The 24295-nt window shown below is 39.5% G+C and overlaps 1 protein-coding gene across 4 annotated transcripts in view; it reads left to right on the forward strand.

Moving 5' to 3' along the window:
* The first annotated feature begins 2487 nt into the window (after positions 1–2487).
* The window catches only part of tmem63c.L (transmembrane protein 63C L homeolog), a 46162-nt gene continuing 24354 nt past the window's right edge, over positions 2488–24295 (forward strand). Inside the window, exons 1-10 of one of the 4 annotated variants that reach the window (XM_018230352.2) lie at positions 2488–2613; positions 10810–10875; positions 11663–11840; positions 13160–13239; positions 13362–13394; positions 13768–13855; positions 17049–17086; positions 18103–18245; positions 18385–18436; positions 19300–19408. In XM_018230352.2, coding sequence (XP_018085841.1) covers positions 11670–11840; positions 13160–13239; positions 13362–13394; positions 13768–13855; positions 17049–17086; positions 18103–18245; positions 18385–18436; positions 19300–19408 — 714 coding nt within the window. In that variant the 5' untranslated portion in view covers positions 2488–2613; positions 10810–10875; positions 11663–11669. The other 3 variants (XM_018230353.2, XM_041572973.1, XM_041572974.1) reach the window with 3 other exon arrangements.

Below are 24295 nucleotides of genomic sequence, written 5' to 3' on the forward strand. Positions count from 1 at the left end.
GGAATAGCCACTTCAAGAAAAGAGATTCATTTTCCAGGCAAGAGTTGTCTTTAATTGTGTTGCTAAGAACAGAAGTGTCTTGGAGGGTATAATGTACAAATATACAGTATACATGGTGAAAAGCAAAATGGTTCTTTCTTCACCAGGACTTGAAGGCTTTCTCTTCTGTAAAACTGGTTTCAGTGCTCTTTTAGCCAGAAAGGATAAATATAATTATTAATTTTATTTTTGTGTCACAGAAATGCCAACTTGGAGATTTTAAGCCTTATCATGCCCACTGCACATATGACACATGCCCTGCTCTGATTCCTGGTCTGTCAGATGCATATAAATGCTTTTTATGTTGGGATAAGCTTTATTTTGCGTGCAAATTACTGAGAACCGTGTAACATATTTGGGATCAGAATGCCATTTTTTTACAATATAATGAATGGTGTTCACTCTGTAATAAACAATCATATTTTATAAGGCCTTGGTCACATACAGCACAGTCAAGGCATTTTGTTATATGTTTGTTCATGCCATACTTGGGCAGCATGTTAGCTCAGTGGGTAACACTTCTGCCTTGCAGCAATGGATTTTTGAGTTTGATTCTGACTTTGGAACTATCTGCAGTTTCCCCCAACACTCAAAAAAATATACAGCCAGTATAATTGGCTCCTGTTAAAATTAGCTCCAGTGTCTATGAGTATGATAAGTACCTTAGATTGTAAGCAGGGTCGGACTGGCCCAGACCAGCTGCTTGGTCCTTAGTGGCACACCTGTACGTCATGTCTATTTCAGTAGGTTTCAGTGCCTGCCTTACTGAACTTTATGTGCTTGAGAGTTTTTCTATAACAAATTTTGTGGAGTAGTCTGTGTTCTCTCCAGAATTTATTTTTTGCAGTGTGGGGTTAAAAATGATTCAGGTTGAGAGAAAGAATGTGCCTTCCCCAGACTTCTCCCAAAAATAATGGTTTCTAGGAAAGCCAATGGGACTTTTTACTTCTACTGCAAATACAGCAAGCAGTCCTACTGGCTTCTATAAGAAAAATTGTACGACAGTGTGCAAGGTTGAGGCCAGAGTGGAAACAGGTGGCGGGGAAAAAACTGCCAGGCAATGCACCTGGCAAAAAGGACTGGACAATGGAGACCCTGGGTTCACTGGTACCAGGCCAAATGCCAATGCCAGAGGGGCAGTTGTAAGCTGCCATAGACAGTTGCTATTTGTTGGGCTCATAGAGGGCTGTTTGGGCCTCTGTGTACCTCAAATGCCAGGGCATATTTTAAATCCCAATCTAGACCAGACTGATATCTTAAAACAGCCCTGATACTGTTGTAAATTCTTAGTGCAGCCACACAGCCTACCACTGCGATTCTTTCCTTGGTACTGTAAATTGTCCCAACAGCCCCGGCATGAGCCTGGGTGAGCACTTATGTGCAAACTGGTATTTGTCATTGCCGTGCCTTCACACCAACTGCCACCCTGGTTAGGTAGTTACACCCAGGTCCGAACTGAGAATTACAGTAGGCCCTGGCATTTCAGGTACACAGAGGCCCAATCAGCCCCCAACAGCCCACTAAATACTGACTTTCTATGCAGGCAGGGACTGGCAATCTGTGGGTTCTGGCAAATGCCAGAGGGGCTGCTATAAGGTGCCATAGAACATTACTATTTAGTGGGCTGGTGGGGGCTGTTTGGGCCTCTGTGTACCTGTACAGGGTCGATCCTGGCCCCTCTGCCACCTGAGGCAGCGGCAGTTGCTGCTGCCCCCCCTCCCCCAGAAATTTCGCTCTTAAAGTACCAGGAGCATCATTTTTGCTGCCCCTGGTACCTAGCGGGGTGCTGCCGCCTGAAGCGACAGCCTCAACTCTCCTCATTGGCGAAGCACCCCTTTACCTGTACCTGAAATGCCAGGGCCTATTTAATTTTCAGTCCGGACCTGTTTCTATGGCACCTTATAGCAGCCTCTCTGGCATTTGCCAGAACCCACAGATTGCCAGTCCGGGCCTGGGACCACTGCCTGTTTGGGTTTTTTGTGTATGATTGATGGCATAATGTGTGTTTGCTTACCTTGCAAGATGCCTAAATATGGTTGCCTCCTGGTCAATATTTTACTGGTAAAAATGGTGCTTGATGGCAGCGTAAGTAAAAGACCAAGACAAAGATAATACTACAGGTAGCAGAAAAGCAATGTGTAAGCAAAGATTAGTTCGTTTCATTAGGCTCAGTATCCCTCCTCAAAATACAAAAATATAAGTGAAAAACAAACAATACAATGTTTTATGGGAGCTCTGAGATGCTTCTCTGAGTTCATTCTATTCCCAGAGACCAAATCTGGAAAATGAGTCAGAAATACGCACTGTGTTGTCATGAATTTATTTACTGTGCGATTCCTTAATACGCCATTCGCTTAAAACAAATAGTGTGCTACTCACACTACCGACAGACACTGCTGCCATCATCCACGTATCCGTAATCCTCCCTGAGGGCACATCCTGCTATGAACACACCATCTTGGCCAGTAGGCGGTGCAGTCGCCCAGCCGCTGATGTCAGGAGGCGTAGTCTCTGCGAGGATCGCTGGGAGTTTGCTGACGGTCCCTGGATGAGCGTGATGCTGGAGAACGACAGGTGAGAGGTACAGGGGGTGTAGGAAAAGCAGAGGGAGCCGCGTTGCGTCGTGCCAGGGAACATTGCTGCATTGTGCCATTGTGTGTGCGGGGCAAGGGAGGCTGGTGCAGTGCAGTTTTAGAGTCCTCCTAGCAGAGAGGTGCGTGTATTCCTGCTCTGGGGATGTTTGTTTTCGGGGCGGAAATGAAAGTGTCCCAGTGGGTTCGCACTGTCACTTGCATTGTCCTACTGATATTTGTTCACTTTGCGGGGAACCTTACAGCCTCTCTGTACTCCGTGTTTATATAAAGGCGGCTCCATCATGCAATTCTTTTAGCATATTTATATAAGGACTGGTCCATTTATCAGACCCGGTGGCTAAACATAATCCCCCCCTTGCATAATGCAAAGTGCCAGTATTACCCGGAACCACTCCCTGATAGTGTTCCATAGAATAGAACATTTCAGTGTAACCAAAACAATTCCAACCTCTCACACCTTTTTATCGTTTCTCATTGCTTACTGTGCCTCTTCATGCTGTACATTTACCCATCTCACTATATACATATATATATATATATACACACACATTTATAGAATATTCTTGAGATCTACACTGATCTTAAACGTGGTTATGTGATTTGTCACAGCCTCTAAGTGACTACAATTGTGTAGTCCTACTAAATCTGTCCCAGTGTGGCCTTCAGACAGCCCTCATGTACAGCATTGGGGATATAGTTCACAATGGAGGAATGCCTAGCCTTTCCATATGCTGGGTTGTTGAAGCAAAGCCAGCACCTTGCCCCAAGCAGAAATAATGGATAGGTATCACATAGCTGAAAAGGTTTTAAGTTGTGTATAGTCTCACTGATTGCATGTAACTTTAAAGGGATACTGTCATGGGAAAAAAAAATCTTTTTTTCAATACACATCAGTTATTAGTGCTTTTCCAGCAGAATTCTGCACTGAAATCCATTTTTCAAAAGAGCAAACAGATTTTTTTTTTTATATTCAATTTTGAATTCTGACATAGGGCTAGACATATTGTCAGTTTCCCAGCTGCCCAAGTCATGTGACTTGTGTTCTGATAAATTTCAGTCACTCTTTACTGCTCTATGCAATTTGAAGTGATATCACCCCCTTCCCTTTGACCCCCAGCAGCCAAACAAAAGATCAATGGGAAGGTAACGAGATAGCAGCTCCCCAACACAAGATAACAGCTGCCTGGTAGATCTAAGAACAACACTCAATAGTAAAAGCCAAGTCCCACTGAGAATGATTCAGTTACATTAAGTAGGAGAGATAACAGCCTGCCAGAAAGTAGTTCCATCCTAAAGTGCAGGCACAAGTCTCATGACTGGGGCAGCTGGGAAACTGACAATATGTCAGATTTTAAAATTGAATATAAAAAAAATCTGTTTGCTCTTTTGAGAATTGGATTTCAGTGCAGAAATCTGATGATGTGTTTTGAAAAAAAAACATGTTTTCCCATGACAGTATCCCTTTAAAAAAACAAAAACTTTACTTCAGAAATGCACCTCAACTTTAACTGGTATCTATCAAATATACTAAGTTGGAGTTTATTATTATCAATTTCTTTAAAAAAAAACCAACTTTTGGAACATGACATCTCATTTTAAAGGACTATTAAAAAATGAAAGTGTTTTATATGAGTTTAAATGCAATGTACTGTTGCCAGGCACTGGTAAAACACATTGTGTGTTTGCTTCGGGGACACTACTTGTTTAGAAAAATTAGCTGCTGTGTTGTTTGGGCCGCATATAATAGGTCAAAAAAGGAACAGATTTACCGGGCAAGTAACAGATACAATGGTTTTAAGGCAGTGGTACACAGTAAGATTTATCTCCCGCAGTTAAATCTACAGTACCGCAGGCAACAAATCTCCCAGAAATGCCTTACCATTGCCTAACAGTGCAATCTCCTCAAGTAAGGGTGGCCATACATGAGCAGATTAAAGCTGCCAATATCGGTCAATTAGACCGATTCGGAATCTTATCTGCCCATGTAGGGGTCATTCCAATGCAGTCTCCCCGATCAATATCAGGCCAAAAATCAGTCCGATATCTGGCAGGTTTGATTTTTTGCAGACCGAGGACTTCATCAACTAGTTGATGCAGTCCTAGTCCCGTCGGCACCTATTTCCTTTGTTGTAATCCAAAATCTTGGCTCTAGGGCCGAACGATCTGATTAACCTATTGCCCTGCCTTTGGTGAGCATATAGAGTTAAGAGCCGCACGAGCGGAACATTTTCCCCCATATGTAATAAAAGCCACTAAGTTTGCCCAGAAGCAGTAACCCATAGCAACCAATAAGATGTTTGCTTTTAAGATGGTGACCAGTAAAAACTACCTGCTGATTGGTTGCTATGGGTTACTGCTCTTGGACAAACTTAGTGCATTTTATTTCACCCCCCCCCCCATTATGAGAAGGGAGGACATTTGGCGAGTAATATGTTTTACTTGCACCAATCTCAATGTTAAACACTGAGTAGTATGCTGTCCCTTTAACATGAAGAGTGAATGTAATCAAAATAACAATTGTCCTGAAAGGTTTGGCCAGATTCTGTTTTGGCAACTGTTCATTCTTGCAGTTTCTTGAGGGTTTTCTGTGTCTCACTGCAGATGCGTAATTGTAATGCCTTTAAGGTTTATTTAAGAATACACAATATAAAAAACAAGGTAATTATAGGAGTCCAGTATCTCTTTATAGGATATGTGAAAACCCCCTAATAATTATTGTAGGCAATAATGAATAATGTATGCTGCTGGTTTGACTTTGGGCTAAAAATTAATATGATCTTCAAAAATGGCCACTTTATTGGAGCTCCCTATTGATCTGCTAGGGGTCCATGTCACAGCCTTGCAGTTACATAAGCAAAGACAGGCTTCAGTTCACTATCAGGTGAGCCTAGTTGATGATTGATTGCTATCCTACAGTGCAGTGGACTCCCCTGCACATCCAGAGAATTCAGCCAGCAGGATGTGGAACCGATTGTAGGTACTAGCAGAATATTTGTTGCCCATTTCAATAACTTAGCCTCAATCACTACCTTTTAAAGCAAATTCCTACAATATTTAAAAGCGTATAATGTACTGGCACACTCTTGGAGCTAGAAGCTAGAATTACCTACATCTCTTCGAACTTACATTGTGTTGAAATCTCGTTGCATCCCTTTAGTTACAGCATCATATATCAAGTAAAATTTGTCTCATCTATTGTAAATCAAGTCACATACCCTGACAACATGTCTCACTTTGGCCATATTTACCATACAGGCACCTGAGGGACCATACATAGAGCGATAGTTTTGGGGATAAAAAACAGTGGTTCCTAGGGTAACTAATACAGCCCGGGCCAATTCTTTGAAACAGATATAGAAATATTCATAGGGGTATTCTCTTTAAATTATCGATGTCAACTTTAAAGCAACTTTATTTTTTTATTTTTTTTATAGGGTTTGCATTAATTTCCGCCTTTTGGCTTTTTCAAGCTTTCGATTTACAATCCTGTGGGTTGTTGGGGGACCACTTTCCTTGCTAAAAATCTATTGCTCTGTGAGGTTACAACTGTATTGTTATTGTACTTTGTGTTACTTATCTGGCTGTTCAGGCCCTTCCATTCTGTCTTTCAAACTGCTAACTAGTTGCTAGGAAAAATTAGAACCTAGTAATGATACAGCAGATGGCTGCTGAAATGTCAAACTGCTTAACAAAGAACTATGTATTTTAATAACAATAGAAAATGAAGAACAAATGCAAATTGTCTTACAATAGCTATATTTTGACCCCACGTTTCTGGCCTACTAAAACTATGGGAGGAATACACAAAATCTACTTGTGTGATATCAAAAATTCCTTAGGGATAATATTAAAATATAGCTATTGGTTTAGCATTTTGGGCATTGTTAGCATGTTTAAAGTGCTGTTTCTTTGAATTAAAGAAACAGTTCGGTGTAAAAATAAAAACTGGCCATAGGCTGTGCAAAATATAGTTAGTTAGCCAAAAATGTAATCTATAAAAGCTGGAGTGACAGAACAGAATACAACTTACTGCTTTTCAGCTCTCTTTTCAGCTCTCTGAGTTCAGTGACTTTAAGGGGGGCCACATGGGACATAACTGTTCAGTGAGTTTGCAATTGGACCTTAGCATGCAGGTCAGATTTTAACTAACTATATTAGAAACATGTTTTATTTTGCACAGCCTATCTTTTACCCAGTTTTTATTTTTACATTGAACAATTCCTTTAAGCAATCCATAAACCAGATTGCAGAGTTTAACAGGGTGTGGTAGTTAACTAGTAAGTCAGAAATAAGAAGGCAAATCAGTTGTTTAGAGACAACCAAGATCAGCCATTTTATGTACTGGTATATTTTATCATCATCATAATCTATTTATATTGTGCCAGGAAGGGACGCATTATATTACTGTCTCATGCATAATGAAAGGAAGAGGCGAAAATACAGGAAGAGTTCAAAATATCTGGAAAATGTGTTTGAGTTTCGGCTGAAAAAAGTTTGTTTATAAAATCAGTTTAAGGTTTCAATGGACAAATAAATATAATTTTCATCTAAGTACTACAGGATTTAACTGAGGTTCAGACTGATGGGGGTTTCTAGCTAAGTATAATGCCTGGAGCAAAGTAAGAGCAATTAACCAAATTATACAAATAGTTTCTGTCACTAAGATGAATCCATTTGCACAACAGGCCTAAGTGATTTTTGTCTTATTGTTATACGCATGTGGCCATTGGTAGAGGCAGCTTGCCCTTTACTGCTGAGTATAGGGTATCTGGTTGTCAATAGCAATGTATTACCAGTTTTTTTTCAAGGACAGTTTATTGAAACTGGTTCAGTAGTGGTAAATAAAACTATTTGATTAACCACTTTGTACCTCTATTCATATATGCTGTATCTTGGCTGTGGAGCTGTACAAACTGCCCAATGGGAATAGATGCCTTAAAAGGATTCTGTTGTAATTTTTATGGTGTAGTTTTTATTTCTAAATTACACTGTTTACACTGCAAATAATTCAGTCTTCCATATAAAATCTAATTTTTAAGTGTATTTTTTAGCTGTAAAATTGGTGTGTAGGCAGCCATCTCAGGTCATTTTGCCTAGTCATGTGCTTTCTGAAAGAGCCAGCACTTCACAATGGAACTGCTTTCAGACAGGCTATTGTTTCTCCTACTCAATGTAACTGAAAGAGACTCAGTGGGACTTGGATTTTTACTATTGAGTACTGGTTTTATATCTACCAGGGAGCTGTTATCTTGTTACTTTCCCACTGTTCTGTTCATGGGCTGCTGATGGGAAAAGGGGGTTATATCACTCCAACTTGCAGTGCAGGAGTAAAGAGTGAGTGAAGTTTATCAGAGCACAAGTCACATGACTGAGGGCATCTGGGAAACTTATCTAGTACCATATCGGATTTCAAAATTAAATATAAAAAACCTGTTTGCTCTTCTTAAAAACTGATTTCAGTGCAGAATTCTGCTGGACCTGCACTATTAACTATTAAAAAAACATGTTTCCCGTGACAGGATCCCATTAGGAAGGTATCCTCAATGTAGAGATGTCAACTAAGCCCAAGTCATTCAGATCATAATGATCTACTCTGGGCATTTGTGAGACTTATTTGAAAATACAGTGTGAATCAGGGATAAGTGCAGAATTCAGGCTTTATAATAGATTGTGTGTTTGGGGATAGAACTGCATTCAGGGTAGTGCCTGGGGGGAATTTGGGGTTACCGTTGGATTTATGGTAGTGACTGGGTGTGAATTTGGGGTTATTGTTGGATTCACGGTAGTGACTGGCAGTGAATTTAGGGCCACTGTTGGATTCAGGGTAGTGATTGTGGTATGGGCTTGGGATAAGTGCTTGATTCCTGTTAGTAGTAGGGGGTTAGTTGTGGGTTCATGGCAGAGACTGAAAGTTGAGTGTTTGTGATTAGAACCAGAGGTAAGGCTCAGTATGAGCAAGGGTTTATCATCATCAAAATGAGGCTACAATGACGAGACTGCAGTGCGAGGGCTTATCACTGGATACATAAGTTACACTGGAGTGTAAATGAAGGCTTAACTATGAAAACTATGGTGAAAGCTGCTCTGGGAGTGATGGTTTATCACTGATAGGAAGTATAAAATATAGAAGCACTTTCTGCTGTACTGCGCTGTGTGCATAGGTTGCACTATATAAATAAAAATACACATATATACATTCACTGAATACAGAAGCAGCATCAGTTTATTTAAAGGCATAGTTTACCTTGCAAACACTTTAAGTTTAGTATTTTTAACAAATATTTGTTTCAGAGTAGCAGCACAGTAAGCCAGGTGTATGCTCTAAATTTACAATTTGCAAAAATAAATTTCTCAGCAGCATCAGAAGAATATTATAAACTAATGTGTAAATTGTTACAGCTGACTTTAAAGGGTTTGTTTACCTTACAATTTTTTTTAATTGCTATAGCACTTTTGTAGTTCAGTTTTTTCAGCTAGTTCACCAGAAATAAAGACTTTTTTTCTATGACTTTCTATTTGGGATCAGTTTTCTAGTATTGAAGTTAAAAGTTTCATTTATCACCTTCCTATGCCTTCCTAAGCAGCTCTGGGAACGCATTCACCAACTTTGTAAACTGCTCTAAATTGGTACATTAGTTGATACATTTCTTATCTTTTGCCCTGCTGAACAGAAATAAAGCAGTTGTTATAACTTGCCAAGATTTCACAGATGCTGCTGCAATATGTATCAACCAGAGAAAACATTGTCGTGTGTCAAAAAAATTAGTTGTGTGTCAAAAAAAAAATATTTGTCGCCCATTGACTTTTGGGAAATTTTTGGCTGTTTCGAGAATTTTCAGCGAATCGTTGTAACAGGTCAGATTGTAACGGGTCAGATTCGACTATCATCTACTGTAGCAAATTGTAACAGTTGAGAAACTGCAACTGTCTATAGTTTTGGAGAACAATTTGAAAATAACTGAGCTGAAAAAGTGTTAAATGGAAAATGAACAACCCCTTTAATAAAGTTAGGGGAGTATGTTCAGTTTTAACAGTTTTTAACAGCCGTCAACTGCTCCTTACTGAGCTGTTCATTAAAATCAATTGAATAGCCATTATTTCTGGTGTACTATTTGAAAACAACTGAAAATTGTTTTGAAGATGAACTGTTCGTTCTCGAAAAAGTAGAAAGACGTGTTATAACATTTTTAAATTCTTTTGTTTAAACATTTTATACAACCCTTTTAAAGGCATGGTCTAGTTATGTACCTATTTAAATTTGGACTTTCCTTGCTGTAAGCCATTTGTGAAAGCAGCCCTTCATTCTTAACCTTCTTTACTTTTACGTTGGTGAAGTTTATTTCCATAGACCAGAAAAGGTAAACGTCATGCTTACTTTAGCATCAAGGGCTTAGTGATAGCACTTTGTAAACTTCTCTGCACTGCTTGCAGTATCAATCATTGGCAGTAATAAGTCCACATCTTAACAATACCCCTTTGCCTAGGGCCAGTGCATGCACACACCAGGTATTGTTAGCCACAACCTTTGCCCCAAAATTTCCTTACAGTACATTAGCATTTTTGGGAAAAAGAAGGTAGTGATTAGGGTGAGTGCTCTATAATGTATCTCTGCAATGGCTTTTCTTCTTCTATAAGGTCAGGATCTGACTTGAATGAGTCTATAAGTATCATTTACAAAGACCCCAGACAGAAGTTAAAGAGCAGTAAGGGGTGCAGAAGCACACTTCTGTCCTGGGTCTGTCTCTGCTCTGCACCTCAGGCCTTACCACCAACACTTTCTAACTTGAATGACTTATAAAGGGGTTGGGGGGGGTACCTATGTACCTCCCACCACTAGTGAATTGAGCACCGCCATACGCAAGCTGCACTGTATTCATCAGGTGCACACAGGTGTTTGTTGAAACATAACTTGGAGATCTGCAGCAATTTTTTAATGTATAGGTCAGGCAACAAAGGGTCAAAAATGGTGGATGACATATAGTGAATGACCCATTGTGACATGAAAAATGTAGGTAAGAGAGCTGCTGTGCTTACAGACAGCTAGAATGCTGCATAGGAATGTTGTTATCTGAATGATAGGGTTTTTGAAGGGAAGCTTTAAGTGCAATTCAGATACTGTCTCTTTCATGTGCTTATTTGAAATGGCAGAATTATTAACATGCAACTTCTTATCCAGCCCAGGTGGAGGTGTGATACCCTGATGTCAAAGGTCATGAGGAAGTTGCCCAGCTAACATAAACCGGTAAATGCTGCAGATAATTCTTGCTACATCACATTTGCTGCAATCCACCCAACCCTCTATGCTGTGTACAGTTCCACTTCCAACTTCACATTTATGCTCTCCTGCCACCTACCCACAATATTGATCTGTACACTGGCTACATGCAAAAAACATCTGCACTTCAGTATATGTGGTTGTTACAGTACCTGATACTTTACAGTTATTTCCTGTGTACATGTATATTTAGTACAGTACATCACTCAGAGACAGAATTTAATCAAATTCTACTGTTTTGTTTTCTTATTGGTTTCTATATTGTAGCAATTTAGGGTTGTAGGCTTGTGGTCTTCTGGGGGTAGCTTGCAGGGAGGTGGGGGGATTATCTGATGGTTTAACTTCCCCTTCAAAAACCCTATAATTCTGATTAAAAAGACATACCTATGCAGCATCATAACTGTCTGTAAGTGTACATCTAGAATAATTAAATGCAGCTGAGAATTTCACCAACGTCCGTGAACACTATGTATGTGTACAAAATGAATAACGCATCTAGTTAAAAACAATTGCAATTACATGGTTGGTTCCCCCTAAGACACAGTTCAAAGCTGCCCATATAAATAATGGATAATTAATTAAATTGATATAGTCACCAAGGGTGGTGCTATAACAGTGGCTCATTGGGGTTGCCATTGGAAGCCACAGATTAATATTTGTTGGTTCTTTGGAAGTCAGATAGGTAGCATTCCATATTCATAGTATACGTTTTTGTCCCATCCTTATTTATAGCAATGTTTTGACTTGTTTCTAGATCTGCCATGGATCTCCTGTACAGAACCGAGACTACTGTGGGTTACTCCCTGCCTATGGACCCTCCAGTAAATGAGACTGAGCAGTGCTACAAAGCACACTCACACAACACAGTTCTTCAGGGACTTCCATTTGGTGGGATTCCTACTGTGCTAGCAATCAATTTCCTGGCTTGGCTGGTAAATATTTTTTCTAGGGCTGGACAGTTCAAGAATATTTAATATTATATTTAGAATTAAAGGAGAAGGAAAGCTACGGAGGCATTTTATTGCCAATAGATTAGCTGCAACAGTGCAAGCTAGAATGCTATATTTATTCTGTAGAATGTTTTACCATACCTGAGTAAAAAGCTCTAGAAACTCTCTGTTTGTTTAGGATAGGAGCTGCAGTATTAACATGGTGTGACATCACTTCCTGCCTGAGTCTCTCCCTGCTCTTGGCTCAGATTACAGTAGAGAAGGGAGGGGTGGGGGGAGAGGAGCAAACTGAGCATGCTCTTGCCCAGGGCAATGAGGTTTAAGCTGAAGGCAGGAAGTCTGATACAGAAGCCCATGTGTACACAATAGAAGGAAAGAAATGCTGTGTTTCTTTTGACAGGGGACTCGGAGCAACATTACTTTGGGGGTTTACTGGTATATTTAGATGGACCTTTCTGATAAGGCTTACTTAGTTTTAACCTTTCCTTCTCCTTTAATGGCTAGCTGCTAGTGACCCATATGTCAAATACTTCTAAGCATCTATCAACCCTAGGCAAAATAATTTTGTGAGTACCTAGGCACTTGTTCTGTAAGTTGACAACAGGGTCATGCTTGTATTTATTATTTTAAATGTAGAGTTTGTAGATCCATTGTATGTTGTTCTGCTGCTCAGAGTCCTGGAATGCTATGTAGGATCACTGGAAGAAACAGATTTTACCAAACATCCGAGCACAGATTTTACCAAACACCCTTTAATAAAAAGGCTTTGCAAGAGGTGTACTCATTTTAGGATCTAATTGGACAGGATGATTTTTTTAGCATAACCAACTCTTCTGTCTTTATGTATACTTTAGATACCAAAAGTGAATTCATTCAAATAAGAGCAGTGCATAGTTCACTGTATATAGTGTATGTCAAAAAATGAGTAATTTATATATGTTTATCTTTTTATTATTATAATTTAACACCGATCATTTGGCTTTAGCAGCAAGGCAGTGTTTTGAATAATACTAATGACTGGAAGATGTTTATTTGTTAACTAAAAGGATAAATATAACCTTGCATTACAGACCTTGAAATAAAAATAGCAGCTGTTTTAGTACCTCTCTCCTAATTAAAGTCAAATTATTCAAGACCTGCAATAAATTAAAATTTGCTGCAGCAGTACTAAGTTAGTCGTTTTTGTCTGTTGATTTCCCCTTAGAACATCTATATTTCCATAATGATGGAATACATAATACTTTAGGAAATTATTTAAAGTGATACTAGATATAGGTCAATACTGTGTCTCCACTTTAAAGGTACTGCTGCTCGTATTTTCCTGCCTAAGGAAGGCTGCTTGGGACTATGGACGCTTGGCCTTGCTGATAGACAATGACAGGTGAGTCTACAGCAGTGAGTTTTTATACACACAAATATAGACAGATTAACATAATCGATGAACTAGACTTTCTTTGTTAGATACCCGTATAGCCAGACCTGATCTTTCACCTCTTTCCTCAGCCTTGCCTCACAGCGCAGATGGACATCGTATGAGTAATGCATAATATTTTTTGCTGGTGAAGGGAAGGGGTTGAGGTGGTGATGGAACAGGGCTGTCCAGAGGATGGAAAGCCTGAAATATATAACATAATTTTTATAACATTAGATGTATAAGCTTAATGAATGAAAGTAAAAGGAAAATATGGACATGTGTGGTGGTGGGGCATTATGGTGACAATCTGCTAGAAATATTTTGGTGGAGGCTCTGATTTCAGTGAAAAGGTATAAAAAAAAGATTGCGGGGATGGCACTTTATTTACATGAACCTGCTCTCACTCCCTTTCTGCTGTTTGATTTGCTTACTTTTGTACTGCCTCTTCTATCATAACTCAATTTGTACTTATTTTTATTCATATTTCTCTTTTAGTCTCACTTCTCTGTTTTACGGGGAGCCTAGTGAAAAAGAGAAATCGCCCTGTGAGATCAGTCCTTCTGAAGCAAGCACCAAAGATGTGGTGAGCAAGGGGTGTCAGAATGGGGTACATGGCATGTCAATGAATGGCTTTAATGCTACTGTCTCAACTGTTTCTGACAATCCCTTTAAAGCACTCTGTGCTAACATACGATAGAAGTGATTTCTCAGGAAAAATAAAGCTTGCACACACATATTAAAACAAAGCTGCATGGCAAATCAGACAATATGGTAACACTGTGACACAGTGTTAAACCAGTGACTTCAAATAGGAAATTATTTATGTATTGCAATCTGTAATGCTAGTAGTAGTAGATACCACATGAAGTGCATTGAACCAATAGGTAAATTATGTGTGTGTGTAGGCTTGTAAAATATGTGTAAACAGGCATAAAATATATAAGCCAATATGCCTGAAACCTACGTTATCAAGATAAGGATGCTTTCCATAATTTGGATCCCCATGCTTTAAACCCAAAAATTGTGTCCTCTCAGTAATCAGGCATGAACTCTTTTCTCTAGTCAGTACATCAGGCCTGTGCCAGATTGCCGACAGGATGCAATTTTTTTTAGTCAAAGTAAAAAAATAAATTTTTCCAAGAAAAAGGAGAATAATAAAAGGCAATGAACATTACATTGGGCATAATAATTAAGTGCTAATAACAACATCAATTTCAGGAAAAGTGTTAAAGGAGCAGTTTACCTGTAGGTTAAAGGAATATAGAATGAACAAATCAAAATAACTTTTCAGTTGGTCTTTATTATTTATTTTTTAAAGTTTTTATAATTATTTTTCTTTTTCTTCTGACTCTTTCCATCTTTCAGACGGAGGCACAGACCTTAAATAAAAACAAATGCTACTTTTCATAACTCATCTTTGTATTCAGGCCCTGTCCTCAAAAATCACAAACCATAAATCATGAAAACCAATATCACTCAGAATATCACTCTCTACGTCACATTAAAAGTTAACTTCAAAGTAAAAAAACGCTTTCAGAGGACATTAAAAGTAAAGAGAAAGTAGAAAAAAGTAAAGAATATAAGAAGCCTCCTGCTTAGTGATGGGCGAATTTGCGCCGTTTCGCTTCGCCGAAAAATTTGCGAATTTCGTGCAAAATTCACGAAACGGCGAAAAATTTTCGCGGGCGTTTTGCGAATTTATTCGCTGGCGGCGAAACGCGCAAATTCTCCGCGAACTACTCCTGCTCTCTTCACTTCCCACAACTCCGAAGATACCATCATACAACAACATAGTGCAAAACAGGACCCAATATTTTGAAGCTGTAGTTTCCTTTTTGCTGTCAGCACAGCTTTAAAAGATACACAAGACAGGGAGTTAACTGTGCAGAATGTTGTCTATTGGAGATGCTGCTTGCATTGACAGTTTACCCATGACAACTCCACATAGCAGTTACAAGCCAAAAACATAAAATTAGAAGTCTAAAACTGGTAAGACTTAAGCATTTAAAGTTAAAGGAGACATAGAATAAATGAAAAACCCTAATTTTGTAGGCAAAAGTGAATAATTTATAGTGCTGGTTTCACTTTGAACTAAAAGTTACATTTTCTTTAAAAATGGCTGTTTCATTGGAGCTCCCTATAGATCTGCTATGGTCCCTGCCCGTGGTTCAAATGATGGGTCGGCGTGTCCTAACGGTCTCGCCCAGAAGCACAGTAGGAGATGGACAGCCAATTACAATCCTACAGTCACACAAGCAAATACAGGCTTCAGTTCTCTATCAGGTCAGCCTAGCTGTTGATTGGTTCCTATTCTACAGTGCAGTGTGTTGAGTGCCACTTTCTCCCCTGCACAGGCAGATAATTCAGTGGGCAGGAAGAGGAATAGATGGGCAGGGATAGTTGTTTTTTGGAGGTATTTTTCAATTAATCAGCCCCAAACATATTTTTTTTTATTTTAAAAGCACTACAGACTTAAGATACTAAGAAAATGTAGGTCTGAAGTACAATGAGGGACCTTGACATAGTACACAAGCTTACATATTTTTGCCAAAGTATAGTTACATAGTTAAATCGGGTTGCAAATAGACAAGAGTCCATCAAGTTCAACCCCTTCAAATGAAACCCAGTATCCATACACACACCCCTTCACACCCTCGCATAAATTACTGTATATACTGTATACCCATATCTATACTAACTATAAAATTTAGTATCACAATAGCCATGGATATTATACTTGTCCAATAAATCATCTAAGCCACTCTTAAAGTCATCAGAATCAACTCAAGAATATAGTTACACCAAGAGCTGGCACATAGATGTTTCTAGCAGCTGGTCAACACTACAGCATGGGTTAGGTTCAGTCCTGGTGATTTCTTTCAATCTTCCAGTTTTTAACTGCCGTTTCTTGATTATGTTATGGTGTGATTGAAGCATTTTGCAATTTTTTTTTATAGCCTTCCATTTTTTTGTAGGCCTCTTGACCCACTTATCCAGTGGGTCTGATTGTCTCATAGAAGTCCAAAGAGCATTCATGGGAATAGGAAAGTTGGTCTCTCTTCAGTAGTGATGGCTACTTTTTCTTTTGGTTGGTTTAAAATTGCCATAATGGGGTTCAGGGCCCATTGCTCCAGTTGCTTCCTAGTCCTTTGTCTCACAAAAACACACAAAACTCATACAAGCATATTTATACAAGATAAATAAGAATAGCCTACAAGCCAAGGACAAGGCTTACTGTGTGTGTAACACGGGCAAGTGGGGGTATCCAATATTTTGTACATGCCACAATTACTATCTGTGTTCTTATGTTTAAAGTTTGTGAAATAAAATGTAACTGAAAATTAATATTTGCAAATATCTCTTGCAGCAGTAGTTTACTAGTTTCACAATTACAACTTGCATACATATATACCTTCAAGCAAAATGATCCAATAATGACCTTGATATAGTCTTAGTTTGGACCGAAATGTTGATCTTACAACAAATAAAGCTATTCATTTTAATATAGACCTATGAGTGCTGGATTTGCTTGAAGTTTTATGTTGATCTACAACATGTACCCATGCAGCTGCCTTCATTATTATGCTACATGTATATTTATATGTATAAATAAAGGCCCCATGTTTTGCTCCTGTGAACAGAAATACAAGCCATTAAAATAAAACATATATATTGAGTGAATATTTTAAACTAGGATATGATCTGCAGACTAGCAGGAAGGAGGGTATGGTGTGTTGAACTGTCCGATAACCATCTTTGTTTCTCCCTACCTGTAGGGCCTGTGTTCCTGGCTCAGCTCCATTTATCAGATGAAGTGAGTACTGGGCTAGGGCAGGGCCGGGTGAAACCAAGCAAGACATGTCAGGGAAAAGATTATGGATTTGGAAAGTAAGGACCTTGTTAAGACTTGACAGTAGTGTTACACAGGATAATTATGGCAGTTTTGACTGCAAAAACAAGTAAGGGAACTACACATTACAACTAACTTTTTCCCCCAAGCAGCACATGGTCCTCTCAGTAGCCTTCTTTCTGACCACTGCCTATCTCATTTTTACTGTACAGATTTTTCACATTCCATTCCTTATCACCCAATTTCCCAGAAGTTAAAGGGAAAGTACACATTTACACTTTACTTTTAGGGGCATATTTATTATGTGGTGTAAAAAAACGTCAGGATAATACTCCACACATCACCAAGCTTTTTTCTTAGAGTGGCTGGAAGCAATGTAAAATAATGAAGGCAAATCTGGAGTTCACATTGTGTAAAATAAAACACACCTTGATAAATCTGCCATTTATTTTACACAGCTTTTTTTTGTTTTTCTGCACAGCATAATAAATATGCCCCTTAGTGTGTTATAGAGCAACGTATTTCAAACTATTTTCAATTGGTCTTCATTAATAATTTTGAATTATTAGTCTTTACTGACCCCAGCGACCAAAAACACATAGCTTGTTTGAATGCTGTTATATTGTAGTTCTTTTGTTTTTTTATTGCTTTCTTTTCAGGCCCTATAATGGTTGCTAGGTTATTAAGTCCTATCAACCATAATGCAGTTGTAATTCCTAAAAAAAAGACCAATTACAAATTTTTAAGAGCAATCCACAAGCAATCTATGAGAGCTGCATGTAGAACAGACTGCTGTACAAGAAATGAGACAGCCCATACAGAATAGTGTAGATGTATATTTGGGGCTATCCAGAGCTCTTGGCTGCATCCCCATCCACATAGGGAAAATGGCTAGGAAGCTATTCAGGGAAGATGCACTTAGTAACAGTTACATAGTAAAACATGTTCTGAGACAAACTGTGCTTTACTCTTTTTTTCAGGGATGAGGAAATTCAGAGTAAATGTGGATCAGATGCTATTACGTACTTGTCTTATCAACGTCATCTTCTGGTGGTGTTGCTTGCTGTATGTGTCATCTCAGTGGCCATCATACTGCCTGTTAACTTCTCTGGAGATATGCTAGGTTGGTGATGCTAAAATAAAAGTAGAGTGAATGTCAACACATTGTCTGTTTTTGGTTTTACATCCTGTGTAATAGTCTCTCTAAATCTTTTGGATTCGTCAAAATTGTAATCAATTTAGTTGTCTCTTCCCCTCCTTAGGTGACAGTCCAGCACAGTTTGGTCGAACCACCATCGTCAATGTACCTACTAAGTGAGTATAAATATGCAATTTATAATTATATTTAAAGGAGAACTATCGCACAAATGAAAATTTAATATAAGTTTTAGCATACTGAAATAAGAAACTTTCTAAATACAATCAATTAAACATTCTTTATTGTTTCCAAAATAATCATGTTCATCTTCACTATTCCTCTCTCAGCAACTGTTTCGCTTCATTATCTATATTAAAGGGGAACTATCACAAAATTCAAATTTAATATAAGCGTTATCATACTGAAATAAAAAACTTGGTATATACAATCAATTAAATGTTCTCCATTGTTTCTGAAATAATCAAGTTTATATTCACTATCCTTCTCTTAGCATCTGTCTCTCTTCATTCTCTCTTCATGCAGGCGTTGGGTGTCAGATAATGATTGATATCTAGATCCAACATATCTTATACTGGGCCCTTTTGCCTAGAAGATGTATTAGAGCTCACTCTATTGAAATCACCAGAAATCTTGTCTCTCTACATGCAGAAATTGTGCAAAAGGCAGTTATTTTCTTTGATTTTGGTTGTACTGGAATCAGTTATGTGAGTGAGCTCTAATATAAGTGCTAGGAAAGGAAGCCTCCCCTATTAGTTATATTGAATCTAACTGTATGAATATCTGGCACCCAACTGCTGCCTGAAGAGAGAATGAAGAGAGACAGATGCTAAGAGAAGGCTAGTGAATATAAACTTGATTATTTCAGAAACAATGGAGAACATTTAATTGATTGTATATAAAAAGTTCTTTTATTTCAGTATGATAAAGTTTATATTATATTTTAATTTTGCGATAGTTCCCCTTTAATATAGATAGGTCTGTAGTTCTGTGCTCAATAGAGATGTTCATTTTCTTCTAGGGATCGTTTTCTTTGGCTGCACAGTGTTTTTGCACTTGTCTATTTTCTATTCTCAGTGCTGTGCATGCGCCATCATACCTCTTCACTGCACTACAAGGAGGATGACAAGGTGAGAAATACATGACAATCACTAATTATATTCACAAGCAAACTAGACCTGGTTTTCTGCCAACTGCACACCCTACCAGAAGATCTCACAGATTCAGGACTCTGTCCAAACACCTGACAACTGGTTGTTCCACTCCTACCAATAGCAGCCTCTGTATATTTTCAACAATTGCTTTGGATTAAAAATTAAAGGGATACTGTCATGGGAAAACATGTATTTTTCAAAATGCATCAGTTAATAGTCTTGCTCCAGCAGACTTCTACACTGAAATCCATTTTTCAAAGAGCAAACAGAGTTTTTTATGTTTAATTTTGAAATCTGACATGGGCTAGACATGTTGTTAGTTTCCCAGGTACCTCCAGTCATGTGACTTGTGCTCTGATAAACTTCAGTCACTCTTTACTGCTGCTCTGCAAGTTGGAGTGAAATCACCCCCCTCCCTTCTCCCCCAGCAGCCCATCAACAGAACAATGGGAAGGTAACAAGATAGCAGCTCCCTGGTAGATAAAAGAACACTCAATAGTAAAAATCCATGTCCCACTGCGACTCCTTCAGTAACATTGAATAGGAGAAACCATAGCCTGCCAGAAAGCAATTCCACAGTGCAGCGCTGGCTTTTTCTCAAAGCACATGACCAAGCAAAATGACCTGAGATGGCTGCCTACACACCAATATTACAACTATAAAAATATATACTCAGGAATTAAATTTTACACGGTAGAGTGAATTGTTTGCAGTGTCAACAGTGTAATTTAGAAATAAAAACTAAACCATAAAAATTATACAAGAGTCCTTTTAAGCAATTCCTTGGCCTACCAAATATGTGTTCTCTCTAAAAAGCACACGCAACTGTAACGTTCCCAAAAACACAAGATTCAGTGATGTGTTTTGCCTGCTGTTGCAATATTCCGTCCCTACCAACAGGCTAAAAGTTTGCCACTCTTATTTTGTAGCTATGCAGCTTTCCAACAAACTTTGCACTTCCAAAACACTGGGTTCTGCCTCATCACTGTTAAACTGTACCATTGCCGTTTTTTTATATGTTTTATTACAAAAGTATCAGGCCTCTCCCAACTAATTAATTCTAAAATAAGAGTGACTTTGCACCTTCCATCAGCTTTTAGTTATGATGATTGAAAGTAAGTGGTGTGTCAGTTATCCCAAGAAAAATACATATATATACAGTAAGCCTAATAATAAGTGCAACTGAATGGCCTTCCAGTGCTCAGGAATCTTACTAAAGTAGTGATTGAGCTGCAGGGTTAGATTTTTGTGAATTGTTACTGACTAAGACAAATATTTAACTGGGACTGTGCTAAGTCTTGGTACTCCTGATTATTCCATAATGGGGTGAAGGGGTATGTACCCAAGAATGCAATAAGCTTGTTAGCCATATCCCTTACTGTATGATTGAGGTAAACAGAGGGGACGTTAGGGCTTGTGAACCTATACATACTTTTTTTTTTATCTTAGTTAGCCAATAAAGGTATCAACTTTATACCACCTTTTTGTTATTTTTTCCCCCAGGTATGTAAATTCCAATACAACCTTAAGTGGGAAGGGGGAGGCCTGTTCTTGGTTAGTTAAATAGTCTAACATGAGGGCCTTATATTTTAATTTGTTGATTACCAGGTCCAACATTTTGCTAAACTCCTCCAGAATGCTGATAGCACTAGCTACAGATTCTCCTCTACCCCCCAAGTACAGGAGAGTATTGTCTGCATGCATCTGAATGTGATCCTCCAATTACCTAGCCTGAACCCAATTATGCTGTTGCATAATAAGATATGCCAGGGGCTCAACAGCGAGTGCAAAAGCAGGGGTGACAACGGGCAGCCCGTTTGGTACCCCCGTACAGAGAGAATTATGTGGTTGACATGCCTTTAATTTTGACAGTTACTGTAAGGGTAGCATACAGTAACTTGGCCATACCAATACATTTTGGGCCAAAACCAAATTTCAGTAGGATTTGCCACAATTAACCTACGAATATTCAGAGCAGTGGATTTACCCTCTTTGAACCCGGTTTGATCTACATGTATTAGATGCTGGATGACTTTACCCAATCTTATGGCCAGTACTTTTGCTAATATCTTGACATCAGTTGGGAGTAACGATATCGGGCTATATTTATTACAGTGTTTTGGGTGCTTACCTGGTTTCTGAAGAAGCACAATTGCAGCCTCGTACATAGAGGGTGGCAGGACTTGGCATAGTGCTGCTTCTTTGAAACCTCACATAGCTTAGGGGCAATCTCCTTGTGGAAGTGTTTATAAATTTCAATGGGGAGGCCGTCAGGGCCTGAGGCCTTACCTGTGGGGAAAGCATCAAGATCTTCAACCAATTCCTGCTCAATATCTGTATCAAGAAAGCTGACCTGGTTAGGGTGGGCAAATGTACATTAGCTAAGTAAGCTTCAACCTCCACACTTCCTGCAGTATGTTAAGTATTTCGCTGGGCTGAGTAGCCAGAGTACCCTGTGGGTTGTTTAGTTCTGAAATTACAGGAGGGGTAGTGTGAGCCTTAGCCATATACACCAATAGCTTTCCTGCCCTTTCGTCAAGCTCAAAGAAGTTTGCCCTGGAGATTCCTTTTGGTTTTTTTCCCCGAAAATGCATGGCATATGCTTGTTCAGCTTGCCGCAAGGTCGTTTTGGTGAAAGGGAAAGGATGTTGCTGCATTTTGGAAGTAAGGGCATCAATTTGTTGAGCTGCCGCTCTTGGTGGCATGAGGGTTTTTTGACTGCTGTGATTTCAGTATGCAGAGTGGACCTGAGTTTGGCTATGAAGGCACCCACACCACAGGGAGGGGTGCCGTGGTGTCATTAAAGGAAAAGTATTCTTTGATAGAGCCAGCTATGGTCTCATTGTTATTAATTATACCAAGCCATACAGGGTTAAATGTCCATTGCCTTCTATTTTGATCCCCTCTGTCCAACAGCCAAGTTACTTTCAAGGGATCATGGTCAGCTATACCTCTTGTTAGATTGAGCTCTTTGTATATTGGGGAGGAGGCCTTTGGAGAGAAGTACCATGTCTATGCGTGACAAGGACATGTGTAGTAGAGAAACAGAAGTACCCAGTTTGAGTAGGGTGGCAATGCTGCCAAGCCTTAACCAATGCAACATCAGTCATTAGGGCTAATAGATTATAGGAGCAGCTGCTGGGCATACCTCCTGATCCCCTCAATCTATCCAAGTGCTCATTCAAAACCGTGTTGAAGTCACTTTCACACACGACTTGCATGTGAAAAATCTGCATTATATTTTATAAAATGGACAATGCACTCATCTGAGTACTGGGGGGTGTGCATACAGTGCTGAAATAGAAACCTGCCCTTAGGGTCGACCTGTACAGAGTGCAGTTTAAAATTGGCAGGCATTTTTATAAATTTGATTACCCCCTGTATAGGGGGAGTGGGTAGCATGGAAGGCCACCTAATTGACAATATCTTGCACCCCGTGACGTGGGTCTTCTGCAACATTTTGATCTCTGAACCATGCTGTTTAACGTGGTCTAATACCAGTCTTTTACACCATGTAGTTCCAGGAGAGCAAAGAGAATGTTAAATTGTTAGCTATAAGGGGGAGGATGGAGGGATTAATGCCACGTGGTTAGGCTAAAAACATAAAAGCAATGGAGCTCCTTGGCTGCAGTTTTATGGTGCCACGCCATCCAGCCAGGCGGAGGCATCTTGTGGAGAGTTGAAGAACTCGGTGCTGCCATTTTGCTGGATCCTTAACTTGGCCGGGTAGAGCATGGCGTATGCGATCTCTCAGCCGCTTCTTGATGTTCTTGAACTGTGATCTTTGCCGTTGGACTTCCCAGGGAAAAATCTGGGTACAGTGAGATTTTGGAGTTCTCAAAGCTTAGCTGTGCTTTGTTTCTTGCCATTCTTAACTGAGCATCTCTGTCCTTGGCATTTAGAAGCCTTGTTATTACAGCCCTTGGTAGAGCGCCAGGAATTGGTGGGCACATTGGAATTCAGTGTGCCTGTTCTACAGTGAAAGCACAGGAGAGTGCTGCGGAGTCAAAGTTGTCCCTGAGCCAGCATTTTAGAAACTTCTCCGGTTCAGAGCTTTCTACCCTTTCGACGCTCACTTAACGAAGATGCCCAGGCTGGTGAACATGGCGCCCCTGTGCTCTTCTGTGCTGTTCTGCGTTACTGTCGGTGTTACTAGAGGGGACACTTGTTCTGGGGGCAGGCCAGTGGGGGCATTTGGCTGCGGGGGATCCGTTGCCTTTTTTGTGCGATTTGCCTGGGTTCATCCTGCAGAGCTGTGGTAGGGGAGTCCTGAGGTATAGGACTGGTACGTGGCTGGGTGTGGGACCCTTTATTGGGGAATAATTCATGATGGCCGGTGGAGCTGCACAGAAATGCGTTCTCTCACTTTGAAACAGTAGCCATGTTTTTTTCAAAACGCATCAGTTAATAGTGCTACTCCAGCAGAATTCTGAACTGAAATCCATTTCTCAAAAGAGCAAACAGATTTTTTTATATTCAATTTTGAAATCTGACATGAGGCTAGACATTTTGTCGATTTCCCAGCTGCCCCTGGCCATGTGACTTGTGCCTGCACTTAAGGAGAGAAATACTTTCTGGCAGGCTGCTGTTTTTCCTTCTCAATGTAACTGAATGTGTCTCAGTGGGACATGGGTTTTTATTATTGAGTGATGTTCTTAGATCTACCAGGCAGCTGTTATCTTGTGTTAGGGAGCTGCTATCTGGTTACCTTCCCATTGTTTTTTTGTTTGGCTGTTGGGGGGGAAAAGGGAGGGGGGTGATATCACTTCAACTTGCAGTAAAGAGTGATTGAAGTTTATCAGAGCACAAATCACATGATCTAGGGCAGCTGGGAAATTTACAATATGTCTAGCCCCATGTCAG

This window comes from Xenopus laevis, chromosome 8L (assembly GCF_017654675.1).
Source record: "Xenopus laevis strain J_2021 chromosome 8L, Xenopus_laevis_v10.1, whole genome shotgun sequence".
NCBI classification, from domain to species: Eukaryota; Metazoa; Chordata; class Amphibia; order Anura; family Pipidae; genus Xenopus; species Xenopus laevis.